The sequence below is a fragment of the Pleurodeles waltl genome, chromosome 8 (genome assembly GCF_031143425.1).
Source record: "Pleurodeles waltl isolate 20211129_DDA chromosome 8, aPleWal1.hap1.20221129, whole genome shotgun sequence".
Taxonomy (NCBI): domain Eukaryota; kingdom Metazoa; phylum Chordata; class Amphibia; order Caudata; family Salamandridae; genus Pleurodeles; species Pleurodeles waltl.
In genome coordinates, this window is record NC_090447.1 from 346,778,567 (window position 1) to 346,804,070 (window position 25,504).

The window sequence follows — 25,504 nt, forward strand, 5'->3', positions numbered from 1 at the left end:
TCGAAAATCTTCCGTCTTCAGCCAACTTTCCGTTCCGAAACTCGGAGCGACAGGAACACGTCCGAACCCGATGGCGGAAAGAAAACAATCGAAGATGGAGTCGACGCCCATGCGCAATGAGCACAGAAGGTGGAGTCACTCGGTCCCGTGACTCGAAAACACTTCTTCGAAGAAAAACAACTTGTAACACTCCGACCCAACACCAGATGGCGAGCTCATGCATACCATGTGTATCTACAGCGACAGATGCCATCGAACATATATTTACAAATGTACAAATGTTGAAGATTACTTCCAAACGGCTACAGGCTCCCGGGGAGGCGGGTGGGCGCATGTGAATCTGCAGCGACTAATGCCACGAACAGATGTACACTGGGTAAGTGACATTTTCCGTTTGGTGGCATGTGTAGCTGCAGATACACATGCTGTGCATAGACTAGTAAGCAGTTATCTCCCCCAAAAAGCGGTGGTTCAGCCTGTAGGAGTGGAAGTAGTTTGAAATAAAGTTCTTAGGACAGCTTGACCTACTGTGGCTTGTTGTGCAGATAACACGTCTACACAGTAGTGCTTAGTAAATGTGTGAGGCGTAGACTATGTTGCTGCCTTACATATTTCGTTCATTGGAATATTTCCTAGAAAGGCCATGGTAGCACCTTTCTTTCTGGTTGAGTGTGCCTTTGGTGTAATAGGCAGCTGTCTCTTTGCTTTAAGATAGCAGGTTTGGATGGACCCAACTATCCATCTAGCTATACCTTGTTTTGATATTGGATTTCCTGTATGAGGTTTTTGAAATGCAATAATGAAAATGTCACTTACCCAGTGTACATCTGTTCGTGGCATCAGTCGCAGTAGATTCGCATGTTCTGCAATAGCTCGCCATCTGGTGTTGGGCCGGAGTGTTACAAGTTGTTTTTCTTCGAAGAAGTCTTTCGAGTCACGGGACCGAGTGACTCCTCCTTTTGTCTCCATTGCGCATGGGCGTCGACTCTATCCTCGATTGTTTTTCCCCGCAGAGGGTGAGGTAGGAGTTGAATTGTAGTAATAGTGCCCATGCAATGGAGTGACTAAGTATGCACCTATTTAAGGTTGAGATGATACATATATAATTAATTGAAGGTAACTTCCAAGCTGCTACAGGCTCCCGGGGAGGCGGGTGGGCACATGCGAATCTACTGCGACTGATGCCACGAACAGATGTACACTGGGTAAGTGACATTTTCAGTTCGATGGCATCTGTCGCTGTAGATACGCATGTTCTGCATAGACTAGAAAGCAGTTATTTCCCCAAAAGCGGTGGATCAGCCTGTAGGAGTGGAAGTAGTCTGAAATAATGTTCTTAATACAGCTTGCCCTACTGTCGCTTGTTGTGCGGATAACACGTCTACACAGTAGTGCTTGGTGAATGTGTGAGGCGTAGACCATGTGGCTGCCTTACATATTTCATGCATTGGGATGTTTCCAAGAAAGGCCATGGTAGCACCTTTCTTTCTGGTTGAGTGTGCCCTTGGTGTAATGGGCAGCTGTCGTTTAGCTTTAAGGTAGCAGATTTGGATGCATTTAACTATCCATCTGGCTATACCTTGTTTTGAAATTGGGTTTCCTGCATGAGGTTTTTGAAATGCAATAAAGAGTTGTTTAGTCTTTCTGATGTTTTTTGTTCTGTCAATGTAATACATCAATGCTCTTTTGACATCTAATGTATGTAGTGCCCTTTCAGCTACGGTATCTGGCTGTGGAAAGAACACTGGAAGTTCCACTGTTTGATTTAGATGGAACGGTGAAATCACCTTTGGCAAAAATTTAGGATTGGTCCTTAGGACGACTTTATTTTTGTGTAGTTGTATAAAAGGTTCCTGTATTGTAAACGCCTGAATCTCGCTTACTCTTCTTAGGGAAGTAATGGCGATGAGAAATGCCACCTTCCAGGTTAGGAATTGTATTTCGCAGGAGTGCATGGGTTCAAAAGGTGGACCCATAAGTCTAGTTAGGACAACATTTAGGTTCCATGAAGGAACAGGTAGTGTTCTTGGTGGTATAATTCTCCTAAGGCCCTCCATGAATGCTTTAATGACTGGTATCTTATATAGGGAAGTTGAATAGGTAGTCTGCAGGTATGCAGATATTGCTGCAAGGTGTATTTTAATGGAAGAGAAAGCTAGGTTAGATTTTTGTAAGTGAAGCAAGTAACCCACTACATGTTCTGGAGTTGTGTGTAATGGTTGTATTTGATTAATATGGCAGTAGCAAACAAACCTCTTCCATTTACTTGCATAACAGTGCCTGGTGGATGGCCTTCTGGCTTGTTTTATGACTTCCATACATTCTTGGGTAAGTTGTAAGTGCCCGAATTCTAGGATTTCAGGAGCCAGATTGCTAGATTCAGCGATGCTGGATCTGGGTGTCTGATCTTTTGGTTGTGCTGTGTCAACAGATCTGGCCTGTTGGGCAATTTGATGCAGGGTACTACTGATAGGTCTAGCAGCGTTGTGTACCAGGGTTGCCTTGCCCAAGTTGGTGCTATCAATATGAGTTTGAGTTTGCTTTGACTGAGTTTGTTTACCAGGTAAGGAAGGAGAGGGAGAGGAGGAAAAGCGTAAGCAAATATCCCTGACCAGTTCATCCATAGGGCATTGCCTTGGGATTGTTTGTGTGGGTATCTGGATGCGAAGTTTTGGCATTTTGCGTTCTCCCTTGTCGCAAACAAGTCTATCTGAGGTGTTCCCCAGAGTTTGAAATAAGTGTTCAGAATTTGGGGGTGAATTTCCCATTCGTGGACCTGTTGATGATCTCGTGAGAGATTGTCTGCGAGTTGATTTTGGATCCCTGGTATAAACTGTGCTATTAGGCGAATTTGGTTGTGAATTGCCCAATGCCAAATTTTTTGTGCTAGCAGGCTTAACTGCGTGGAGTGCGTCCCCCCCCTGCTTGTTTAGATAATACATTGTCGTCATGTTGTCTGTTTTGACGAGAATGTATTTGTGAACTATTATTGGTTGGAAGGCTTTTAGTGCTTGAAAAACTGCTAGAAGTTCTAGGTGATTGATATGCAGTTTTGTTTGATGTACGTTCCATTGTCCTTGTATGCTGTGTTGATCGAGGTGTGCTCCCCACCCTGTCATGGAAGCATCTGTTATTACGTATTGTGGCACTGGGTCTTGGAAAGGCCGCCCCTTGTTTAAATTTATGTTGTTCCACCACAGAAGCGAGAGGTAAGTTTGGCGGTCTATTAACACCAGATCTAGAAGGTGACCCTGTGCTTGAGACCACTGTGATGCTAGGCATTGTTGTAAGGGCCTCATGTGCAGTCTTGCGTTTGGGACAATGGCTATGCATGAAGACATCATGCCTAGGAGTTGTAATACCATCTTTGCCTGTATCTTTTGTGTTGGATACATGCGTTGTATGATGGTGTTGAAGGAATGGTTTCTTACCTGTAACTCCAGTTCTCTCGTAGGGGTATTTCCATGATAGTCATAAGCATTGAATAGTTCCGCGCGCCTGCGGGGACCCCGGAGCACTGATGTGAAGTATATTCTTAAGTGCAAACACCAGCCGTTTAAAGAAAAGGTCTGTCAAAAAACACTTAAGAATAACATTGTGCAGCCTATGTGAACAGCTACACAGGCCAAATTGTTGAAAAGAAAATCAATAGTAGTGTAAATTCATGTTCAAACACCTATTTATTCTAGAAATGTAATAACAAATACATTCTCATACTTTATTTACACCTCTGATGAGAATAAAACAATGCAGGGCAGTGTAGCCCATAGGCTGCCATTATACAGAATGTAAATAGAGCTGTGCCTTTAAGAAAAGTAAAGTCTTCCTGTTTCCCATCATGCACAGCAAAAGGCAGTTGCCTCAGTTCTTTTTTGGAGGCTATTACCTGACATGAAGAAAAAACAAAACATTTGTTGGAGTACCCACCTCCATAATATTCATGTTCTATGTCAACTCCACCGGGGAGGAGGGAGGGTTGCTTATGACTATCATGGAAATACCCCTACGAGAGAACTGGAGTTACAGGTAAGAAACCATTCCTTCTCTCGTAGGGGATTTCCATGTATAGTCATAAGCATTGAATAGAGTAGCAAGCCCATCCCCATAGCCGCGGTGGAGTCGATATAAGAATACTGAGAAAAACATGAATCATGCAAACAAATTCATGAGCAAAGCCTGTCCAACCTGAGCATCTGCCCTAGCGTCTGTATCAAGGCAGTAATGCTTAGTAAAGGTATGGACCGACCTCCAAGTGGCAGCCTTGCATATTTCTGCCAAAGGGACATTTCTCATCAAGGCTACAGTAGCTGCTTTCCCTCTGGTCGAGTGGGCTTTTGGTCTACCACCAAGGGATTTGTTTGCTAACTGATAACATAACATTATACATGAAACAATCCACCTGGATAAAGATTGTTTAGATGTGCCCAAACCTGTTCTGATTGGGCCATAGTTAATAAAAAGCTGTTGTGATTTTCGTAAGCTTTTTGTCCTGTCCAAGTAAAATTTCAATACTCTCTTTACATCCAGAGAGTGCAGAGTTCTCTCAGCAGGAGTAGCTGGATTCTGAAAGAAAGTCGGTAATGAAATTGTTTGGTTCACATGGAAGTCGGAGACTACCTTAGGTAGAAATTTTGGATGAGTTCTCATTACCACTTTTGCAGAATGAAAAACCGTGTAGGGTTCCTGAGCGCAAAGGGCCTGGATTTCGCTGACCCTACGCGCTGAAGTGATTGCCACCAGAAAAGCAGCTTTCCATGTGAGATGCTGCAGCGATGCCGTGTGTATCGGCTCGAATGGCGGCAGCATCAGACGTGATAAGACAACGTTCAGTTCCCATGGAGGAGAAGGCTTTCTAATGGGAGGAAAAACCTTTTTTAAACCCTCTAGGAAATCCTTAATAATCGGAATCCGAAAAAAGGAAGTTTGTGAAGGACTCTTTCTGTATGCTGTTATCGCCGCCAAGTGAACTTTTATTGACGACAGTTGTAAGCCCGATTTTGCCAAACTTAACAAGTATGGTAAGATAGATTGTTCTCCACAAGAAACCGGGTCAATGTTGTTGTGTAAACACCAAATGCAGAATCTCTTCCACTTGCTTGCATAGGCTGATCGTGTGGAAGGGCGTTTTGCTTCCCTCAGAATTTCCATACAGTCCTGAGGTAAGTTCAAATGTCCATATTGCACTAGCTCAGGAGCCATGCTGCCAAACTCAACGATGAGGGGTTGGGATGAGATATCTGCCCTCTGAACTTCGTGAGAAGGTCCGGGCGATATGGTAGCCTGATGTGTGGTTTGAGTGACCGGTGAAGAAGGTCTGGGAACCACCACTGGCGTGGCCACTCCGGAGCAATTAGGATCATTTTGGTCTGAGCATTGGACAGTTTCTGGAGAACTGCCGGAATCAGGGGAAGCGGTGGAAAGGCGTAAAGAAATGCCCCTGACCAGCTTATCCATAGGGCATTCCCCCGTGTCCCTGGATGGTAATATCTGGAGGCGAAGTTTTGGCATTTTTTGTTTTCTGGGGTTGCGAATAGGTCTGTAGAAGGGGTACCCCAGAGTGCGAAAATGGAATGAACGACGTCGTCGTGTAGTACCCATTCGTGGTTCTCGCTTATTACCCGACTGAGGGCATCCGCTTGAACATTCTGGATGCCGGGCAGGTGAGTTGCCACTAGCGACAGGTTCCTGGCTAGAAGCCAATGCCAGATTGTCTGGGCCTCTCTGGATAAAATTCTGGACCTGGTGCCTCCTTGTTTGTTCACGTAGTACATAGTGGCCACGTTGTCTGTCTGAAGAAGGAGAGTTTCCGTTCTCAGAGAGGGAAGGAAGGCTTTGAGCGCAAGGTGGACTGCGCGAAGTTCCAGCAGGTTGATGTGATAGAGACTCTCTTTCTGTGACCACTCGCCTTGGACTCGAAGATGTTCCATGTGCGCCCCCCATCCGAGCAGTGACGCATCTGTTACGATGGTTTGAGATGGAGGTCGTTGTTGGAACGGAATCCCCACCAAGAGATTGCTGGGCAAACACCACCACTTGAGGGATTGTAGGGTGTGAGGAGACAGCAGGACTTTGTTCTCCCAATCGTCCCTCAGTTGACACCACTGATCCTCTAGATTTTCCTGCAATGGTCTCATATGGAGACGAGCATTGGGAACCAGATGGATACAAGACGCCATCGAGCCCAGTAGAGAAGCTATTATTCTTGCAGTGGCTTGAGGTCTTTCCTGCAGTTGTTTGCACTTTTGGAGAATCGATAACCGTCGTTCCTCCGAAGGAAACACCTTTCCTAGCTTGGTATCTACAATGGCCCCTAAGTAATGCAACCTCTGAACAGGTGTTGCTGTTGATTTCAGAAGATTGACTTGAAGACCAAGTTTTTGTAGCAGTTGTAGAGTCCATTCGAAATGCTGCTGTGCCTCGAGATAGCTGGAGGCCTTTATGAGCCAATCGTCTAGATAGGGATAGACGAATATTCGCTGTTTCCTCAAGTGGGCGGCTACTACCGCCATGCATTTGGAAAAAGTTCTTGGCGCTGATTTTAGGCCGAACGGTAGAACTGCAAATTGGTAATGGCGTTTTCCGACAGTGAACCTTAGGAATTTTCGATGTTTCTTGGCTACTGGGATATGGAAGTAAGCGTCGCAAAGATCTATCGCACATAGCCAGTCGCCCTGACGTAAATGTGGGTAAATTTGGTGTAAGGCTAACATCCTGAATTTTTCTTTGCGAATCCATTTGTTTGCTGTCCTCAGATCTAAGATGGGACGAAACTCTTGTTTGTCTTTTTTCTGTACAAGGAAATATCTCGAATAAATCCCCTTCCCATGTTGGCTGATGGGAACGGGTTCTATGGCTCTTTTTTGCAATAGGATATTGACCTCTAACTGCAGAGCTTCGAGATGGTGGTTGGCTGTTTTGGGTGGAACAGATGGTGGAGAACTGGTGAATCTGAGAGCGTAACCATGTCTCACAATATTCAATACCCAGGCGTCTGTTGTGATGCGTAGCCACTCGTCTAGATGATTTGAGATACTTCCCCCTACCGGAGTGGGTAACGGAGGAGGGGGAAGCAAAGATTCAGGGCCTAGACGTGGGAGTTTGTCGAGGTGTCTGGGTCTGAGGTGTTGAACGACCCCTTGTCGACTTTCTGGAGAAGCCCCTCTGATGCTGCTGCTGCTGCTGTTGCTGAGGGCGTGAAGACGACCAATGTGGAGCCTGATACCTGTGGGTGAACAGTCTTCTTTGATATGGGCGGAATCCCTTTCGCTGTTCTTTAGGTCGCTCTATGCCTACCGCTTTTAAGGTATCCAGTTCCGACTTCATTCTGGCCATCTCATCATCGGCATGAGAGCCGAATAAAGTGGAGCCTGAGAAAGGCAGGTTCTGTATCCTCTGCTGTGCTTCGGGTTTAAGCGATGTAAGCCGCAGCCATGCATGTCTCCTGAGCGCTATACCATGAGCATAGTTATGTGCGGATAGAGTTGAAGCATCTGCCGCAGCACTTATGATCTGGTTAGAAACCATTGCTCCCTCGCTCACGACCTCTAGGAAATCTTCCCTTTTGTCCCTAGGGAGATGCTCTGAGAACTGTAGTATAGAGTCCCAGAGGGATCGATCATATCTCCCTAATAAAGCAGTGGCACTGGCTGCTTTCATGGTGATAGATGCCGTCGAGCATACTTTTCTTCCTGCAGCATCGATCTTTCTGCTTTCTTTGTCTGGGGGAGCAGAGGAAGACGGTGACGTCGAATGCGATTTCTTCGCTGCCACTATAACTACCGAGTCTGGTACTGGGTCCGACCTCAAGAATAGAGGATCTTGCTCTGGTGGACGGTACTTTTTAATGAGTCTGGAAGGAGCAGACTTTGTTGTAGCCGGCGTGAGAAAAATGTCCATTGCCGGTTCAATAAGACCCGGAACCAGTGGAAGTAAAGGTCGTGAAGATGTCCTTTGATGCAAGGTCTCAAAGATTACTGATGTCGATTGGGCAGGAGCTGCTAGCGGGATATTCAGCTTGGTTGCCCCTCTCACTAAGACCTCCTGAAATGTGTTGACATCATCTATGGGAGACACTCTTGGGGATGGTGAGTCTGATAAGGTTGGAGAGTAGTCTCGTGTGGACGATGAAGAATGTCCATGATGTGATTGACGACGGTGCCTTGAGGTAGATGTACGCCTCGAGGAATAACCAGAACGCCCTGCAGATCGCGTTGGAGTCCTCGGAACAGGTTCTGGAGGAGGCGCCGGAAGAGGAGCCGTAGGTGTTACCGGCGTCTGTGGTAAAGGCGACTGCCTTTGTGAGAGCTGTGGTGATGCTGGAAGTAGGATAAGCGAGGCCGAGGATTCTGAGGTTGTATAAACCCTTCTAGGCCTCTTAGATGGTCTTCTCGACGTCGAAGCACTCCTCGACGTCGAACTGCGGTGACGCCGAGTGCCTCTAGACGTCGACTCGTCTCGCCGCTGAGAACCTTTCGACGACGAACCTCGACGTCGGTGCAGTGACGGTGAACGCCTCCGACGGCGAACACTCTCTCTCGACGGCGATCTCCCTCGCCGTGTCGACGGCGAGCCCGACTCGGATCTCCTTGGCGTGGACTGTGTTCGCCGTGTCGACGGCGACCCAGATCCTCTCGACGTCGGGTGTCTTCGCCGCCTCGACGGCGAAATAGCTGTCGACGGCGAACGATGTCGTTTTCTCGCCGGCGAAGCACTCCTCGACGGCGAACATGTTGGCGCCGTTCCCTGCTTCGACGTCGACGCTCTCGACGTCGTCGGAGATCTATGTCGTTTTTCAGCAGGTCTGGAAGGATTCATGGAGGAAACAGGTTGAGCCCTGGTAGAAGTCTGACCTTCTCCTCGCTCTGTAGTGGAATGGCCACTTTTTCTCCTGTCCTCTTTCGCCTGGAGTCGGATCTTCTCTCTGTCACGAAGGGTTCTTCTAGAGAAGGTTTTACAGATGTCACACGACTCCGGTTTGTGGCTGGATGGAAGACAAATTATACAGACCCTATGTGAATCTGTTTTAGCCTTCTTTCTTCCACAAGAAGGACATTTATCAAAAAGTGAAGGCATTTCTAACTAGAAAAACCTCAAAATTCTGTCAGAATTTAACAGAAATCAGTAGAAAATGATCACTCAAAGGTAAAAACGTCGAGTGAAAATGAAATTCAGAAGATATTTCAATGAATTTCTGTCACAAAAGCTTTTGTGAGGTAGAGCTCAATGCTTCAGGGTCCTGTCAGCAGGAGCCGGAAAAAAGAACTGAGGCAACTGCCTTTTGCTGTGCATGATGGGAAACAGGAAGACTTTACTTTTCTTAAAGGCACAGCTCTATTTACATTCTGTATAATGGCAGCCTATGGGCTACACTGCCCTGCATTGTTTTATTCTCATCAGAGGTGTAAATAAAGTATGAGAATGTATTTGTTATTACATTTCTAGAATAAATAGGTGTTTGAACATGAATTTACACTACTATTGATTTTCTTTTCAACAATTTGGCCTGTGTAGCTGTTCACATAGGCTGCACAATGTTATTCTTAAGTGTTTTTTGACAGACCTTTTCTTTAAACGGCTGGTGTTTGCACTTAAGAATATACTTCACATCAGTGCTCCGGGGTCCCCGCAGGCGCGCGGAACTATTCAATGCTTATGACTATACATGGAAATCCCCTACGAGAGAAATTTAGAATTCTTTGTGGACTTGGAGTGGCTACTCCCTTCGATGTGTCTATTATGGCTCCTAGGTATTGTTGTACCTTGCGCGGCAGAATGTTGGATTTTGTAAAGTTGACAGTGAACCCGAGTTTGAAGAGGGTTTGTATGATCTGATTTGTGTGATTTGAGCACTGTATGAACGAATGGGCCTTGATTAGCCAGTCGTCCAAATATGGGAACACATGTATTTGCTGCCTTCTTATGTGTGCAGCGACTACCGCTAGACATTTGGTAAAGACTCTTGGTGCGGTTGTTAATCCGAAAGGCAGTACCTTGAATTGGTAATGTATTCCTTTGAATACAAACCTTAGGTATTTCCTGTGCGATGGGTGTATTGGTATATGGAAATAAGCATCCTTGAGGTCTAAAGTTGCCATGTAGTCGTGTAGTTTTAGCAATGGCAATACTTCTTGTAGTGTGACCATGTGGAAGTGGTCTGATTTGATGAAAGTGTTCACTACTCTGAGGTCTAGGATTGGTCTCAGCGTTTTGTCCTTCTTTGGTATCAGAAAGTACAGTGAGTAAACCCCTGTGTTTATTTGTGTGTTTGGCACTAATTCGATTGCATTCTTTTGCAATAGTGCCTGCACTTCTATCTCCAGGAGATTGGAATGGTGTGTTGTTAAATTTTGTGCTTTTGGTGGTATGTTTGGAGGGAATTGTAGAAATTCTATGCAATAACCATGTTGGATAATTGCTAGAACCCAAGTGTCTGTAGTGATTTTCTCCCATGCTTTGTAATAATGACCTATTCTTCCCCCCACTGGTGTTGTGTGGAGGGGGTGAGTGACATGTGAGTCACTGTTTAGTAGTAGGGGTTTTTGGGCTTTGAAATCTTCCTCTATTTCTAGGGAATTGCCCTCCTCTATATTGTCCCCGAAAACCTCCTCTATACTGTCCCTGGTAACTGGACGGTGTGGCTTGTGAGGTGCTGGCTTGTGTGTTTTGACCCCGAAACCCCCCTCGAAAGGGCGTTTTACGGAATGTGCTGTAATTCCCTCTGCTCTGCGGGGAGTAGAGTGCGCCCATGGCTTTGGCAGTGTCCGTATCTTTTTTGAGTTTCTCAATCGCGGTGTCCACTTCTGGACCGAACAGTTCTTTTTCATTAAAAGGCATATTGAGAACTGCTTGTTGAATCTCTGGTTTAAATCCAGACGTTCGGAGCCATGCATGCCTTCTGATAGTTACAGATGTATTAATTGTCCGTGCAGCTGTATCTGCAGCGTCCATGGAGGAGCGTATCTGGTTGTTGGAGATGGCCTGTCCCTCCTCAACCACTTGTTTTGCCCTATTTTGTAAGTCCTTGGGCAGATGTTCAATGAGATGTTGCATCTCGTCCCAGTGGGCTCTGTCATAGCGCGCAAGTAGTGCCTGGGAGTTCGCGATGCGCCACTGGTTTGCAGCTTGTGCTGCGACTCTTACCAGCTGCATCGAACTTGCGGCTTTCTTTATCTGGGGGTGGTGCATCTCCAGATGTGTGAGAGTTGGCCCTTTTCCTAGCTGCTCCTACAACGACAGAATCTGGTGGCAGCTGTGTAGTGATGAAAACCGGGTCCGTAGGAGGCGGCTTATACTTTTTTTCTACCCTTGGTGTGATTGCCCTACTTTTGACCGGCTCCTTAAAGATGTCTTTTGCGTGCCGGAGCATACCAGGGAGCATAGGCAGGCTTTGGTATGAGCTGTGGGTGGAGGAGAGTGTTGAATAAGAAATCATCCTCGACCTGTTCTGAGTGGAGGCTTACGTGGTGAAATTGTGCTGCTCTAGCCACCACTTGAGAGTACGCGGTGCTGCCTTCTGGTGGAGATGGCTTTGTAGGGTATGTCTCCGGACTGTTATCTGACACTGGGGCGTCGTATAGGTCCCATGCGTCCTGATCTTGGTCACCCTGGCTCATGGTGGTGTGAGCTGGGGAGTGTGATGGAGTTTGTGCTGGTGAAACGTTAATCACGGGCGGAGGAGAGGGTGGTGGTGTAACTCTTTTCACCACTTTTGGTTGTGGTGTTTGTTCCGTCTGGAACTCCAACCTTCTCTTTCTCCTAATGGGGGGAAGGGTGCTTATTTTTCCTGTCCCCTGCTGAATGAAGATACGCTTTTGCGTATGGTCCACATCAGTTGCTTGTAGCTCTTCCTCAAACCTATGCTTCTGCATTTGGGAGGTTAGCGAGTGCTCTTCTGTATAAGAGCCTGAAGCTGGGTCGCTTGCAGTTTGTTTCGGCATCGAAACTTTGTCTGCGTGTTTTTTCGGCTCCGAGGTGACTTTTTTCCTTTTCGGGGCCAAAACCTCTCGGCGTCGATCTGTTTCGGTGCCGCTGTCTCGGCGTCGAGCCGTGTCCACACCGGCATCTCGGTGTCGAGGCTTGTCTCCAGCACTTTCTCGGTCCCGAGAAGGCTGCGTGCCGGTGTCTCGACCGGAGTCGGACGATCTCGGCACTGTTTGGGCCTTTTTCGGTGCCGACAGTCGGTCACCAAATTTATGGGTGGAGCCATGGCCGGATGGCAGTGGCGTCCCCTGGGCCTTGTAAATGTGTATCTGTGTGGTTTTCGACGTCTTACTCACGGTTTGTGTATCGTCGAATCCTTCGGAGTCGGAGTCTTGGATCGAGAAGGTACCTTCCTCTTCCTCGAACTCCCGTTGGGCTGTCGGTGCGGACGCCATCTGAAGTCTTCTGGCTCGACGGTCTCGGAGAGTTTTTCGGGACCGGAACGCACGACAGGCCTCGCAGGTGTCTTCGCTGTGCTCAGGTGACAGGCACAGGTTGCAGACCAAGTGTTGGTCTGTGTAGGGGTATTTATTGTGGCATTTGGGGCAGAAACGGAACGGGGTCCGTTCCATCGGCGTTCTTCAGCACGCGGTCGGGCCGACCAGGCCCCGACGGAGGATCGAAAAACTACCCCGAAGGGCACCGGAGCTCTTCGATCTTCGATGCGGTGTTGAATCTAAGTACGCCGATCCCGAACGCAACAATACCGACGAAAATCTTCCGAAATTAGCTAATTTTCCGTTCCGAAACTCGGAGCGACAGGAACACGTCCGAACCCGATGGCGGAAAAAAAACAATCGAGGATAGAGTCGACGCCCATGCGCAATGGAGACAAAAGGAGGAGTCACTCGGTCCCGTGACTCGAAAGACTTCTTCGAAGAAAAACAACTTGTAACACTCCGGCCCAACACCAGATGGCGAGCTACTGCAGAACATGCGTATCTACAGCGACAGATGCCATCGAACATAGTTGTTTTGTTTTCCTAATTAGTTTTGTTCTGTCAATGTAGTACATTAGTGCTCTTTTGATGTCTAATGTATGTAGTGCTCTTTCAGCTATTGAGTCTGGCTGTGGAAAGAACACTGGCAATTCTACTGTTTGATTTAAGTGGAACGGTGAGATGACCTTTGGTAAGAATTTTGGGTTGGTTCTTAGAACTACCTTATTTTTGTGTATTTGAATAAATGGTTCTTGTATAGTAAATGCCTGAATTTCAATCACTCTTCTTAGAGATGTAATGGCAATGAGAAATGCAACTTTCCACGTTAAGTATTGCATTTCACAAGAATGCATGGGTTCGAAAGGTGGACCCATGAGCCTTGTCAAGACAATGTTGAGGTTCCATGAAGGAACAGGTGGTGTCCTTGGTGGTATTATTCTCTTTAGGCCCTCCATAAACACTTTAATGACCGGTATTCTGAATAGGGAAGTTGAATGAGTAATCTGCAGGTAAGCAGATATTGCTGCGAGATGTATTTTTATGGAATTAAAAGCTAGATTTGCTTTTTGTAGATGTAGTAAATATGCTACTACATCTTTTGGAGATGCATGCAATGGTTGGACTTGATTATTATGGCAGTAACAAACAAATCTTTTCCATTTACTTGCATAGCAGTGTCTAGTGGATGGCCTTCTAGCTTGTTTTATGACCTCCATACATTCTTGTGTGAGGTTCAGGTGTCCAAATTCTAGGATTTCAGGAGCCAAATTGCTAGATTCAGCGATGCAGGGTTTGGATGCCTGATCTGTTGTTTGTGTTGTGTTAACAGATCTGGCCTGTTGGGTAGTTTGACATGAGGTACTACTGACAGGTCTAGTAGTGTGGTATTCCAAGGTTGTCTTGCCCATGTTGGTGCTATCAGTATGAGTTTGTTTTGACTCAATCTGTTTACCAGATATGGAAGGAGAGGGAGAGGGGGGAAAAGCGTACGCAAATATCCCTGACCAATTCATCCATAGAGCATTGCCTTGGGATTGCCGGTGTGGGTACCTGGATGCGAAGTTGGCATTTTGCGTTTTCTTTTGTTGCAAATAGATCTATTTGAGGTGTTCCCCAAATTTGGAAGTAATTGTTCAGGATTTGGGGGTGAATTTCCCATTTGTGGACCTGTTGGTGATCCCGAGAGAGATTGTCTGCTAGCTGGTTCTGGATCCCTGGAATAAATTGTGCTACTAGTCGAATGTGGTTGTGAATTGCCCAATGCCATATTTTTTGTGTTAGGAGACACAACTGTGTCGAGTGTGTTCCCCCCTGTTTGTTTAAATAATACATTGTCGTCATGTTGTCTGTTTTGACAAGAATGTATTTGTGGGATATCATGGGTTGGAATGCTTTCAATGCTAGAAATACTGCTAACAGTTCTAGGTGATTTATATGAAACTTTCTTTGATGTACGTCCCATTGTCCTTGGATGCTGTGTTGATTGAGGTGTGCTCCCCACCCTGTCATGGAAGCATCTGTTATCACGTATTGTGGCACTGGGTCTTGGAAAGGCCGCCCTTTGTTTAAATTTGTACTGTTCACCCATAGAAGCGAGATGTATGTTTGGCGGTCTATCAACACCAGATCTAGAAGTTGACCCTGTGCATGTGACCATTGTGATGCTAGGCACTGTTGTAAGGGCCGCATGTGCAATCTTGCGTTTGGGACAATGGCTATGCAGGAGGACATCATGCCTAGGAGTTTTAATACCATTTTTGCATGTATCTTTTGATTTGGATACATGGCTTGTATCACCTTGTGAACATTTTGAACCCTTTGTGGACTTGGAGTGGCTATCCCTTTTGTTGTGTTGATTGTCGCTCCTAAGTATTGCTGTGTTTGACACGGCACAAGGTGCGACTTTGCATAGTTGATGGAGAAACCCAGCTTGTAAAGGGTTTGTATAACATAATCTGTGTGATGTGAACACTGTTAGCGAGTTGGTCTTGATTAGCCAATCGTCTAGGTAAGGGAACACGTGTATTTGCTGCCTTCTGATGTGTGCAGCTACTACTGCTAGACACTTTGTAAAGTATCTTGGCGCAGTTGTTATTCCGAATGGCAACACTTTGAATTGGTAGTGTATTCCTTTGAATACAAACCTTAGGTATTTCCTGTGCGAGGGATGTATCGGTATATGGAAATACGCATCCTTTAGATCTAATGTCATGTAGTCTTGCTGTTTCAGCAGTGGGATTACGTCTTGTAATGTCACCATGTGAAAGTGGTCTGATTTGATGTAGGTGTTTAGTGTTCGGAGATCTAATATTGGTCTTAGAGTTTTGTCTTTTTGGGGTATTAGAAAGTACAGTGAGTAAACTCCTGTGTTCTTTTGTGGACCTGGTACTAATTCTATTGCGTCTTTTTGCAGTAATGACTGAACTTCTAGTCCTAGAAGGTCTAAATGCTGTTTTGACATATTGTGTGTTTTCGGTGGGACGTTTGGAGGGAGTTGGAGAAATTCTATGCCATAACCATGTTGGATAATTGCTAAGACCCAAGTGTCTGTTGTTATTTCCTCCCAAGATTTGTAGAACTGGCTTAGTCTTCCCCCCACTGGTGTTGTGTGAAGGGGTTGAGTGACCTGTGAGTCACTGCTGGTTTTGAGGGGTTTTCGGACCTTGAAATTTTCCCCGGTTTCTTGGGAATTGGCCCCCTCTGTATTGGCCTCGAAAGCCTCCCCTTTGGTATTGTCCCTGGTAGGTAGGCGGTGTTGTTTGTGAGGTGCTGGCTTGTGTGGCTTGACCTCGAAACCCTCCTCTGAAAGTGGTTTTACGAAATGTGCCAAATGTGCCTCTGCCCTGCGGGGAATAGTGTGCCCTTGGCTTTAGCTGTATCAGTGTCTTTCTTTAATTTTTCAATTGCAGTGTCCACTTCTGGGCCAAACAATTGTTGTTCATTGAACGGCATATTAAGCACTGCCTGCTGTATCTCGGGTTTGAAGCCGGATGTGCGCAGCCATGCGTGCCTCCTTATTGTTACAGCAGTATTTATTGTTCTTGCAGCTGTATCTGCTGCATCCATAGAAGAACGGATTTGGTTGTTGGAAATGTTCTGTCCCTCTTCAACCACTTGTTTTGCCCGTTTTTGGAATTCTTTTGGGAGGCGTTCGATGAGATGCTGCATCTCGTCCCAATGGGCTCTGTCATATCGCGCTAGGAGTGCCTGCGAGTTGGCGATGCGCCACTGATTGGCAGCTTGTACTGCAACCCTTTTCCCGGCTGCATCAAACTTTCGGCTCTCCTTGTCTGGAGGTGGTGCGTCGCCTGATGTGTGCGAGTTGGCTCTTTTACGAGCTGCTCCTACGACAACTGAATCTGGTGTCAGTTGTGATGTAATAAAAGCAGGGTCTGTGGGTGGTGCCTTGTATTTCTTCTCCACCCTTGGGGTTATTGCTCTGCTTTTAACTGGCTCCTTAAAGATTTGTTTAGCGTGCCTTAGCATTCCAGGGAGCATAGGAAGGCTTTGATAATTGCTATGGGTGGAGGACAGGGTGTTAAAAAGGAAGTCATCCTCGATAGGCTCTGAATGTAGCGATACGTTATGAAACTCTGCTGCCCTAGCCACTACCTGAGCATACGCTGTACTGTCCTCAGGTGGTGAGGGCTTAGTGGGGTACGACTCAGGGCTATTGTCCGATACTGGGGCGTCAGAGATCCCATGCGTCCTGGTCATCTTGGCTCATGGTGGTATGAGCTGGTGATTGTGACAGAGTCTGTGCCGGTGATATAGGAGGTGCCGGTGGTGGAGTTACCTTCTTCACCACTTTTGCTTGTGGAGTTGTTTCTTGTTGTTGGAAATCTAGTTTCCTTTTTCTTCTGATTGGGGGAAGGGTACTGATCTTCCCTGTACCACTTTGTATAAAGATCTGCTTTTGCGTGTGATCTACAGCTGTTTGGAATTCCTCCTCAAACCTGTGTTTTTGAAGTTGGGAGGACAGTGATTGTTCCTCTGAGTAGGAACTGGCTTTCGGTTCGGTTGCTGGGTGTTTTGGCACCGAAACCGTGCCTTTTGTTATTTTCGGCTCCGACGAGATTTTCCTCTTTTTCGGCCTCGCACCCTCTTGGTTTCGACCATCTTCGGTGCCGCTATCTCTGTGCCGAGCAGCTTTGGTGCCGCTATCTCAGTGTCGACCCTTTTCCGCGGCACCTTCTCGGTCCCAAGATTGCTGCGTGCCTGTGTCTCGACCTGAGTCGGACGATCTCGGCACCGTCTCGCCCTTCTTCGGTGCCGATGGACGGTCACCTACTTTATGGGTTGAGCCATGGCCTGTCGGCAGTGGCGTCATCTGATTCGTGGATGGAGAATGCTTCTTCTTCTCCCTCTTCCTCGAACCTTTGTTGTCCTGTCGGCGTGGACGCCATCTGTAACCTTCTGGCTCTTAGGTCTCGGAGCGTTTTTCTCGACCGAAACGCTCGACAGGCTTCACACGTCTCTTCTATGTGCTCGGGTGACAGGCACAAGTTACAGACCAAATGTTGGTCTGTATAGGGATATTTACTGTGGCATTTAGGACAGAATCGGAACGGGGCCCGTTCCATCAGTCTTGATGTTGCACGCGGTCGGGCCGACCAGGCCCCGACGGGGGATCGAAATTACCTCGAAGGGCTACCGGAGCTCTTCTGGATTCGGTGTCGACTAATCAAACCCGATACCGAACGAAACAATACAGACAAATTTTCCGTTGATTCGGACTAACTTTCCGACCCGAAAGACAGAGCCAAAAGGAACACGTCCGAACCCGATGGCGGAAAAAAAACAATCTAACATGGAGTGGAAGCCCATGCGCAATGGAACCAAAGTAGGAGGAGTCCCTCGGTCTCGTGGCTCGAAAAGACTTCTTCGAAGAAAAACAACTTGTAACACTCCGACCCAACACCAGACGGCGGACTATGCACAGCATGTGTATCTGCAGCTACACATGCCACCGAACATAGTATTTCAACGTAAGAAACAGTGTTCCCCTTAGAGGTAAGATAGTGACAAAAGCAGATAATTCTAATGCTCTATTTTGTGGTAGTGTGGTCGAGCAGTAGGCTTATCAGAGGGTAGTGTTAAGCATTTGTTGTACACATACAGGCAATAAATGAGGAACACACACTCAAAGGCTTACTCCAGGCCCATAGGTTTTGATATAGAAACATTTTCTTAGTTTATTTTAAGAACCACAGGTTCAAGATTTACAAGTAATACTTCAAATGAAAGGTATTTCACTCAGGTATCTTAGGAACATTGAATAATCACAATAGCATGTACAGTTTTGGCAAAAATGGCAATAAGCTATTTTAAAAGTGGACAGTGCAAAAAACAACAGTTCATGGGGGAGGTAAGTAATTGTTAAGTTCACAGGTAAGTAAGACACTTACAGGGTTTAAAGTTGGGTCCAGGGTAGCCCACCGTTGGGGGTTCAAGGCAACCCCAAAGTTATCACATCAGCAGCTCAGGGCCGGTCAGGTGCAGAGGTCAAAGTGGTGCCCAAAACACATAGGCTTCAATGGAAATAGGGGTGCCCCGGTTCCTTGGGGTAGCCACCACCTGGGCTAGGCAGAGGGTCGCTCCTGCACTGGAGTTCGGTTCCTTCAGGTCCTGGGGGCTGCGGGTGCAGTGTGTTTTCCAGGCGTCTGGTTCCTTGAAGCATGCAGTCGCTGTCAGGGGGAGTCTCTGGATTTCCTCTGCAGGCGTCGTTGTGGGGGTTCAGGGGGGTAACTCTGGCTACTCACAGGCTCACAGTCGCCGTGGAGTCCTCCCTGTAGTGTTGGTTTTCCGCAGCTCGATCTGGGGGAGTCTGGTGCAGAGTGGAAAGTCTCACGCTTCCAGCGGAAAATGTGTGATCTTTAAAAGTTGCTCCTTTGTTGCAAAGTTGCTATTTTGTTGAACAGGGCCGCTGTTCTCTGGAGCTTCTTGGTCCTTTTAGATGCAGGGCAGTCCTCTGAGGACTCAGAGGTCGCTGGTCCCTGTTGGATGTGTCGCTCTTTCTCGAAGTGGGGCGACAGGCCGGTAGGGCTGGGGACAAAGCAGTCGTTGTCTCAGTCTTCTCTGCAGGGTTTCAGGTCAGCAATCCTCCTTCAGGTTGCAGGAATCTATCTTCCTCGGTTCTGGGAGCCCCTAAATACTCAATTTAGGGGTGTGTTTAAGTCTGGGAGGGCAGTAGCCAATGGCTACTGGCCCGGAGGGTGGCTACACCCTCTTTGTGCCTCCTCCCTGTGGGGAGGGGGGCACATCCCTAATCCTATTGGGGGAATCCTCCATCTGCAAGATGGAGGATTTCTAAAAGTAAGAGTCACCTCACCTCAGGACACCTTCGGGGCTGTCCTTGTTTTTCTCATCTCCTCCAGCCTTGCCGCCAAAAGTGGGGGGAGTGGCCAGAGGGGCGGGCATCTCCACTAGCTGGGATGCCCTGTGGCGCTGTAACAAAGGGGGTGAGCCTTTGAGGCTCACCGCCAGGTGTTACAGTTCCTGCAGGGGGAGGTGAGAGGCACCTCCACCCAGTACAGGCTTTGTTCCTGGCCACAGAGTGACAAAGGCACTCTCCCCATGTGGCCAGCAACATCTCTGGTGTGTGGCAGGCTGGCAAAACTAGTCAGCCCACACTGGAAGTCAGGTATGTTTTCAGGGGGCATCTCTAAGATGACCTCTGGGTGTATTTCACAATAAAACGTACACTGGCATCAGTGTGCATTTATTGTGCTGAGAAGTTTGATACCAAACTTTCCAGTTTTTAGTGTAGCCATTATGGTGCTGTGGAGTTCGTGTATGACAGACTCCCAGACCATATACTCTTATGGCTACCCTGCACTTACAATGTCTAAGGTTTGGCTTAGACACTGTAGGGGCATAGTGCTCATGCACCTATGCCCTCACCTGTGGTATAGTGCACCCTGCCTTAGGGCTGTAAGGCCTGCTAGAGGGGTGACTTATCTATACTGCATAGGCACTGTGAGGTTGGCATGGCACCCTGAGGAGAGTGCCATGTCGACTTAGTCATTTTCTCCCCACCAGCACACACAAGCTGGCAAGCAGTGTGCATGTGTCGAGTGAGGGGTCCCCAGCGTGGCATATGACATGCTGCAGCCCTTAGGGACCTTCCCTGGCATCAGGGCCCTTGGTACCAGGGGTACCAGTTACAAGGGACTTACCTGGTTGCCAGGGTTGTGCCAATTGTGGAGACAAAGGTACAGTTTAAGAAAAGAACACTGGTGCTGGGGCCTGGTTAGCAGGGTCCAAGCACACTTTCAAATCGTAACTTGGCATCAGCAAAGGCAAAAAGTCAGGGGGTAACCATGCCAAGGAGGAATTTCCTTACAACTCACTCTTCCCACCGGAAGTGAGACTTCCCACTCTGCACCCGACACCCTAACACCACAGAGAGGACTCCCAGGCGACTGAGTAACCCGAGACGACCCCCCCCCCCCCTGCACCCCCACAGTGACGCCTGCAGAGAGGATCCAGAGGCTCCCCCTGACCACTACTGCCTGGTAAAGAACTCGACACCTGGACCAAGCACTGCACCCGCATCCCCCAGGACTGAAAGGAGCCAACCTCCAGTGCAGGAGTGACCAGCAGGCAGCCCTCTTCCTAGCCCAGTCGGTGGCTGACCAGAGAAGCCCCCCTGTGCCCTGCCTACATCGCCCTCCATTGCTTTCAATAGCAAACCTGACTCCAACTTTGCACACTGCACCCGGCCCCCCACCCACTGCTCTACAAAACCCCCCTGGTCTTCTCCCTGAGGACGCAGGTACTTACCTGCCACCAGACTGGAACCGGAGCACCCCTGTTTCCCATAGGCACCTATGTGTTTTGGGCCCTCCTTTGACCTCTGCACCTGACCAGCCCTGTGTTGCTGGTGCTGTGACTTTGGGGTTGCCTTGAACCCTGAACAGTGGGCTGCCTATGCCCAGGAAACCGAACTTGTAAGTGTTTTGCTTACCTCCGATGTAATACTTACCTCCCCAGGAACTGTTTATTTGTGCACTGTGTCCACTTTTAAAATAGCTTACTGACTTTATTATAACCTATACTGTGTATATAATACTGCTTTAATTCAATGTTCCCTACTTACCTGTGTGGAGTACCTTGCATTTTATGTATTTACTTTGAATCTTGTGGCTCTAAAAATAAATCAAGAAAATATATTTTTCTATATAAAAACTATTGGCCTGGAATAAGTGAGTGGATGCTCCTCATTTATTGCCTGTGTGTACAACAAATGCGTAACACTACCCTCCCGATAAGCCTACTGCTCGACCACACTACCACAAAATAGAGCATTAGAATTATCTCTTTTTGCCACTATCAACCTCTAAGGGGAACCCTTGGACTGTGCAGACTACCTCTCACTTTGAGATAGTATATACAGAGCCAACTTCCTGCAACTTATGACTATCAAGCTCATTTGGGGTGAAAAACGGACAGGGTTGTTTGGAAATGTAGCACAGTGCAGCATGTTTGATAAAGCTATCAAAAGGCAGTCAGCCCGATCGTCTTACTGGGGTAAAAAAAAAAAAAAAAAGTTAATTGGAATTACAGTCCTGCAATATCGGGACCCTTCATATATTCATGCTTCAAATGTTCTGACAGGATGGGAATCATTCAATTCAGGTTCTGGGTACTAGAATACAAGCCAAGCTCTAGGCTAATTTAACAAGTTTACCTTTAAAGATCGAAGGGATTCTCCAGGACCTTCTGTATAGATCTGACTTAAAATTGGTAGAAGAAATGCAGCAGTTTTTCCAGAACCTTTGATGAGAATGGCAAAGAAAAACATTACTTGCAGGTAGTAAGGAGTGGCATGCACTATTAGGCAACAAAGTTTAAATGTGTCACAAGTATTACAAATATTACTACATAAATAGGGATCAAAATAGGAGCAAAGCACTTGCTTTAATATTACCTGTTTGAGCACATGCCATCAAGTCTCTCCTTTGCTTTATAATGGGAATTGCATGTTTTTGCACAGGAGTAGGCCGGGTATAACGAGTCAGTGCTATGTTGCCCATAATAATTTCTCCCATGTCTACATCATGAAACTGCAAAGGAATACAAACATGTTTTATGGTGTCAGATTAGAGGATACATTCTAATAAAAAAAAAAAAAAAAAAAAAAAGAAGGACACACCACAAACTTGAGTAAGCTTTGAAAAGGTGCATCGTGTACCAGCACATTTTCTAGCCAGCCCATTTTTATGTTGAAGCCTACCAGACAAGCACAGCTATGTGGTTTGCTCAAGACTTCTTGTGGGTATTCTGAAAGCTCCACTGGGAATGCATTTAATCCATTGCTGACCGTTGGCGTTGTGATAAGTAACTCGCATGTTTTGGCTTTCTATTTGCTAGCTTTATTAGTTTTAGGCTGTACAGCTTCATTTTGTCCCTCCCCTAGCCCAAACCCTGATCACTGTATTCTTCCATGAACTTGCTTTCTGTAAACAGCGTTCAAACACAAAAGGCCAAATGTCACCAGGTTCTGTCTTCTAAGGGAGCTTGGTGTTTACTTTCCTTTCTCTGACTTCAAAGTGAAAGAATGTGACAATCCTGCGGAGTACCCATATGAGAGGAGAGGGTGAGGGATTTGTTTTCTAGTGCACGACAAAACTATGCGGATTTGAAAATCTATCAGAATACAAATGAAGCACTTTTTTGGGTAATCCTGAAGTGTGGCAGAAACATTTGAATACGATTAACACATCAATTCACTGACATCTGCACACAGTAGAACTGTATTTAAGTGCAAATTCAATGGCACTTTATATTTAAAGTGTGCTCTCTGTAATGGTCATGCGCTACGACACCATGCGTACTCCAAATCACTGCGCCACTCCATGATGTACCACTCACATAACACTGAACTCCGGTCTACTTCACCACACAACGTTGCCCCATCCACTGTACCTCAATCCATCTTGCCCCCATCCACCGGTTTCCAGTCCACCATGCCACTAGCCACCAGTATCCACTCGACCATGCCACCATCCATCCCACCCCAATCTAATACATACTAACCCCCATCTCACTAAACCCCAATAACTTAATCATGCTGACCAGCAACCACACTCGTGTACATGGTTAAGAAAGAGTTATTTAACTGAAACTTCAGTTATCCAGTATGGATAAGTTACTTACCTGTAAATCCTAGTTCTCTTCCAGGGGTATCCTCATCAAAGTCATAAACATTGAATATTCCCGCCCTTGTGCGGGGATCCCGGAGCATATATAAAATATATACACATTATACACGTGTAACAAACAGTCATGCAGGCTATCATGTTAAAAACAGGCTAAAATGCTTTATTTCTATGAAGTTTTTATTTTTTTATTTTTTTTATTAAATACTACAATAGAGCCTAAATAAGTACCCAAGCTCCTAAAACTAGGCTTGGGGAAGTAAGCAGTAGCAAACTCTAGTGAAAAAATAGAGAAAACTGCATTGAAAAACATTGAAGCATTCTTAGCCAATAGGCTGCATGTAGGTTAACACAGGAGAACCATAAAAACTTTGGCACTGTGCCTTTAAGACCCTGAGCACCTCCAGTATCCCACCATGCCTCAGGGGTGAAGGAAAGGTGACAGTTGGTTCACAGTTAGGTCAGTTCTTTTTACGGTGACAATTTGTATAATTGAATCAAAATACTGTCTGTCCTGCACTTCCAGTAGACGTGCGTCCGGGGAGGAGGGTGGGTTGTTTATGACTTTGATGAGGATACCCCTGGAAGAGAACTAGGATTTACAGGTAAGTAACTTATCCTTCTCTTCCAGGGGATCCTCATCAATAGCCATAAACATTGAATAGATTAGCAAGCCCATCCCTAAACCCAGCGGACTGTCCGATAGAAGTGCAGGAATAGACATGTCTTACGCAAATAAATTCCTTAGAGAGGCCTGCCCCACTTGGGCATCCGCTCTTGCATCGGAGTCTAAACAATAATGTCTTGTAAAAGTATGGACAGACTTCCATGTAGCAGCCTTACAAATCTCAGATATAGGAACATTGTTAAGGAGAGCAGCAGTAGCCGCTTTTCCCCTTGTGGAATGCGCTCTAGGCCGCGCTAGCAATTGTCTATTAGCTAGCTGGTAAGTATTAACAATACAAGAAACTATCCATCTTGATATTGTTCGCTTAGATGCTGCTTCTCCAGTCCTTAAATGACCATAGTTCACAAACAAGCGGTTAGAGTGTCTAATCGATTTTGTCTTGTCCAGATAAAATTTCAGCACTCTTTTTAAGTCTAATGAGTGCAATGCTTTCTCAGCCGGAGTTTCCGGATTGGGAAAGAACGTCGGTAAAGTTATGGTCTGATTAATATGGAATTCTGACACCACCTTCGGAAGGAAAGATGGGTGAGTTCGTAGAACTACTCTATTGTCATGAAAAACTGTGTACGGTTCTTTTGCAGACAAGGCCTGGATCTCACTGACCCTCCTCGCTGAAGTAATGGCCACCAGAAAAGCCGTTTTCCACGTAAGGTGTTGTAAGGAGGCCTTATGGATAGGCTCGAAAGGAGGGCCCATAAGTTTTGCTAGGACTATGTTCAGTTCCCACGGAGGAAAAGGCCTCCGAATTGGCGGAAAAACTTTCTTCAAACCTTCTAAGAAATCCTTGACTACAGGTTTCGTAAAGAAGGATTCCTGAGAAGGTGACTTGCGATAGGCAGTAATAGCAGACAAATGTACCTTAATAGATGATACCTGCAGACCGGATTTCGCTAGGTGAAGCAAATAGGACAGTATGACGTCCTCCTGCGCCCGTATGGGATTATGGCCTTGCTGACAGCACCATATGTAGAATCTCTTCCACTTAAAAGCGTAGGAACGCCGCGTGGAAGGCCGTTTGGACTCTTTCAAGATGTTCATGCACTCCTGCGAGAGTCCTAGGTGCCCATACTGCAGGAATTAAGGAGCCATGCTGTTAAGCTCAGAGAGGGTAGGTTGGGATGCAGAATCCTGCCCTCCATTCTGCTCAGAAGATCAGGTCTGCACGGCAGCCTCCTGTGAGGTTTTTCCGACAGGTTGAGGAGATCCGTGTACCAGAATTGTCGAGGCCATTGTGGCGCTATAAGAATCATTCTGGTCCTGGATCCGTTAAGTTTGCTGATCACTGCCGGAATGAGGGGAATCGGCGGAAAAGCGTAAAGAAATGTCCCTGACCAGTCGATCAACAGGGCATTCCCTTGAGATCCCGGACGGTAGAACCTGGATGCGAAGTCTGGGCATTTCCTGTTTACATCGTCTGCGAAAAGGTCCAGTTGAGGCCGACCCCATTGCGCGAAGATGTATTCTGCGACTTCGTCGTGCAGGACCCAATCGTGAACGTCCTCCAGGTGTCTGCTTAGAAAATCTGCTTCTACGTTCTGCTGACCTGGCAGGTGAACTGCTGTGATTGACATTCCTCTGGCCAGGAGCCAATGCCATATCGCTTGGGACTCTCGTGAAAGGGGTAGGGATCTCGTTCCCCCTTGTTTGTTCAAGTAATACATCGTGGTTGTATTGTCCGTCTGTATCAATAGAGTTTTCCCCTGAATTAGCGGTGTGAAAGACTTGAGAGCCAG

The 25,504-nt window shown here is 46.7% G+C and overlaps 1 protein-coding gene across 3 annotated transcripts in view; it reads right to left on the reverse strand.

Moving 5' to 3' along the window:
- The window catches only part of DDX3X (DEAD-box helicase 3 X-linked), a 346,585-nt gene that overhangs the window by 167,841 nt on the left and 153,240 nt on the right, over positions 1-25,504 (reverse strand). For all 3 annotated transcript variants that reach the window (XM_069204208.1, XM_069204209.1, XM_069204207.1), the window contains 2 exons: positions 21,853-21,988; positions 21,613-21,698 (listed from right to left, as the gene is read on the reverse strand). In XM_069204208.1, the coding sequence (XP_069060309.1) occupies positions 21,613-21,698; positions 21,853-21,988 (222 nt within the window). The remainder of the gene's footprint in view (positions 1-21,612; positions 21,699-21,852; positions 21,989-25,504) is intronic.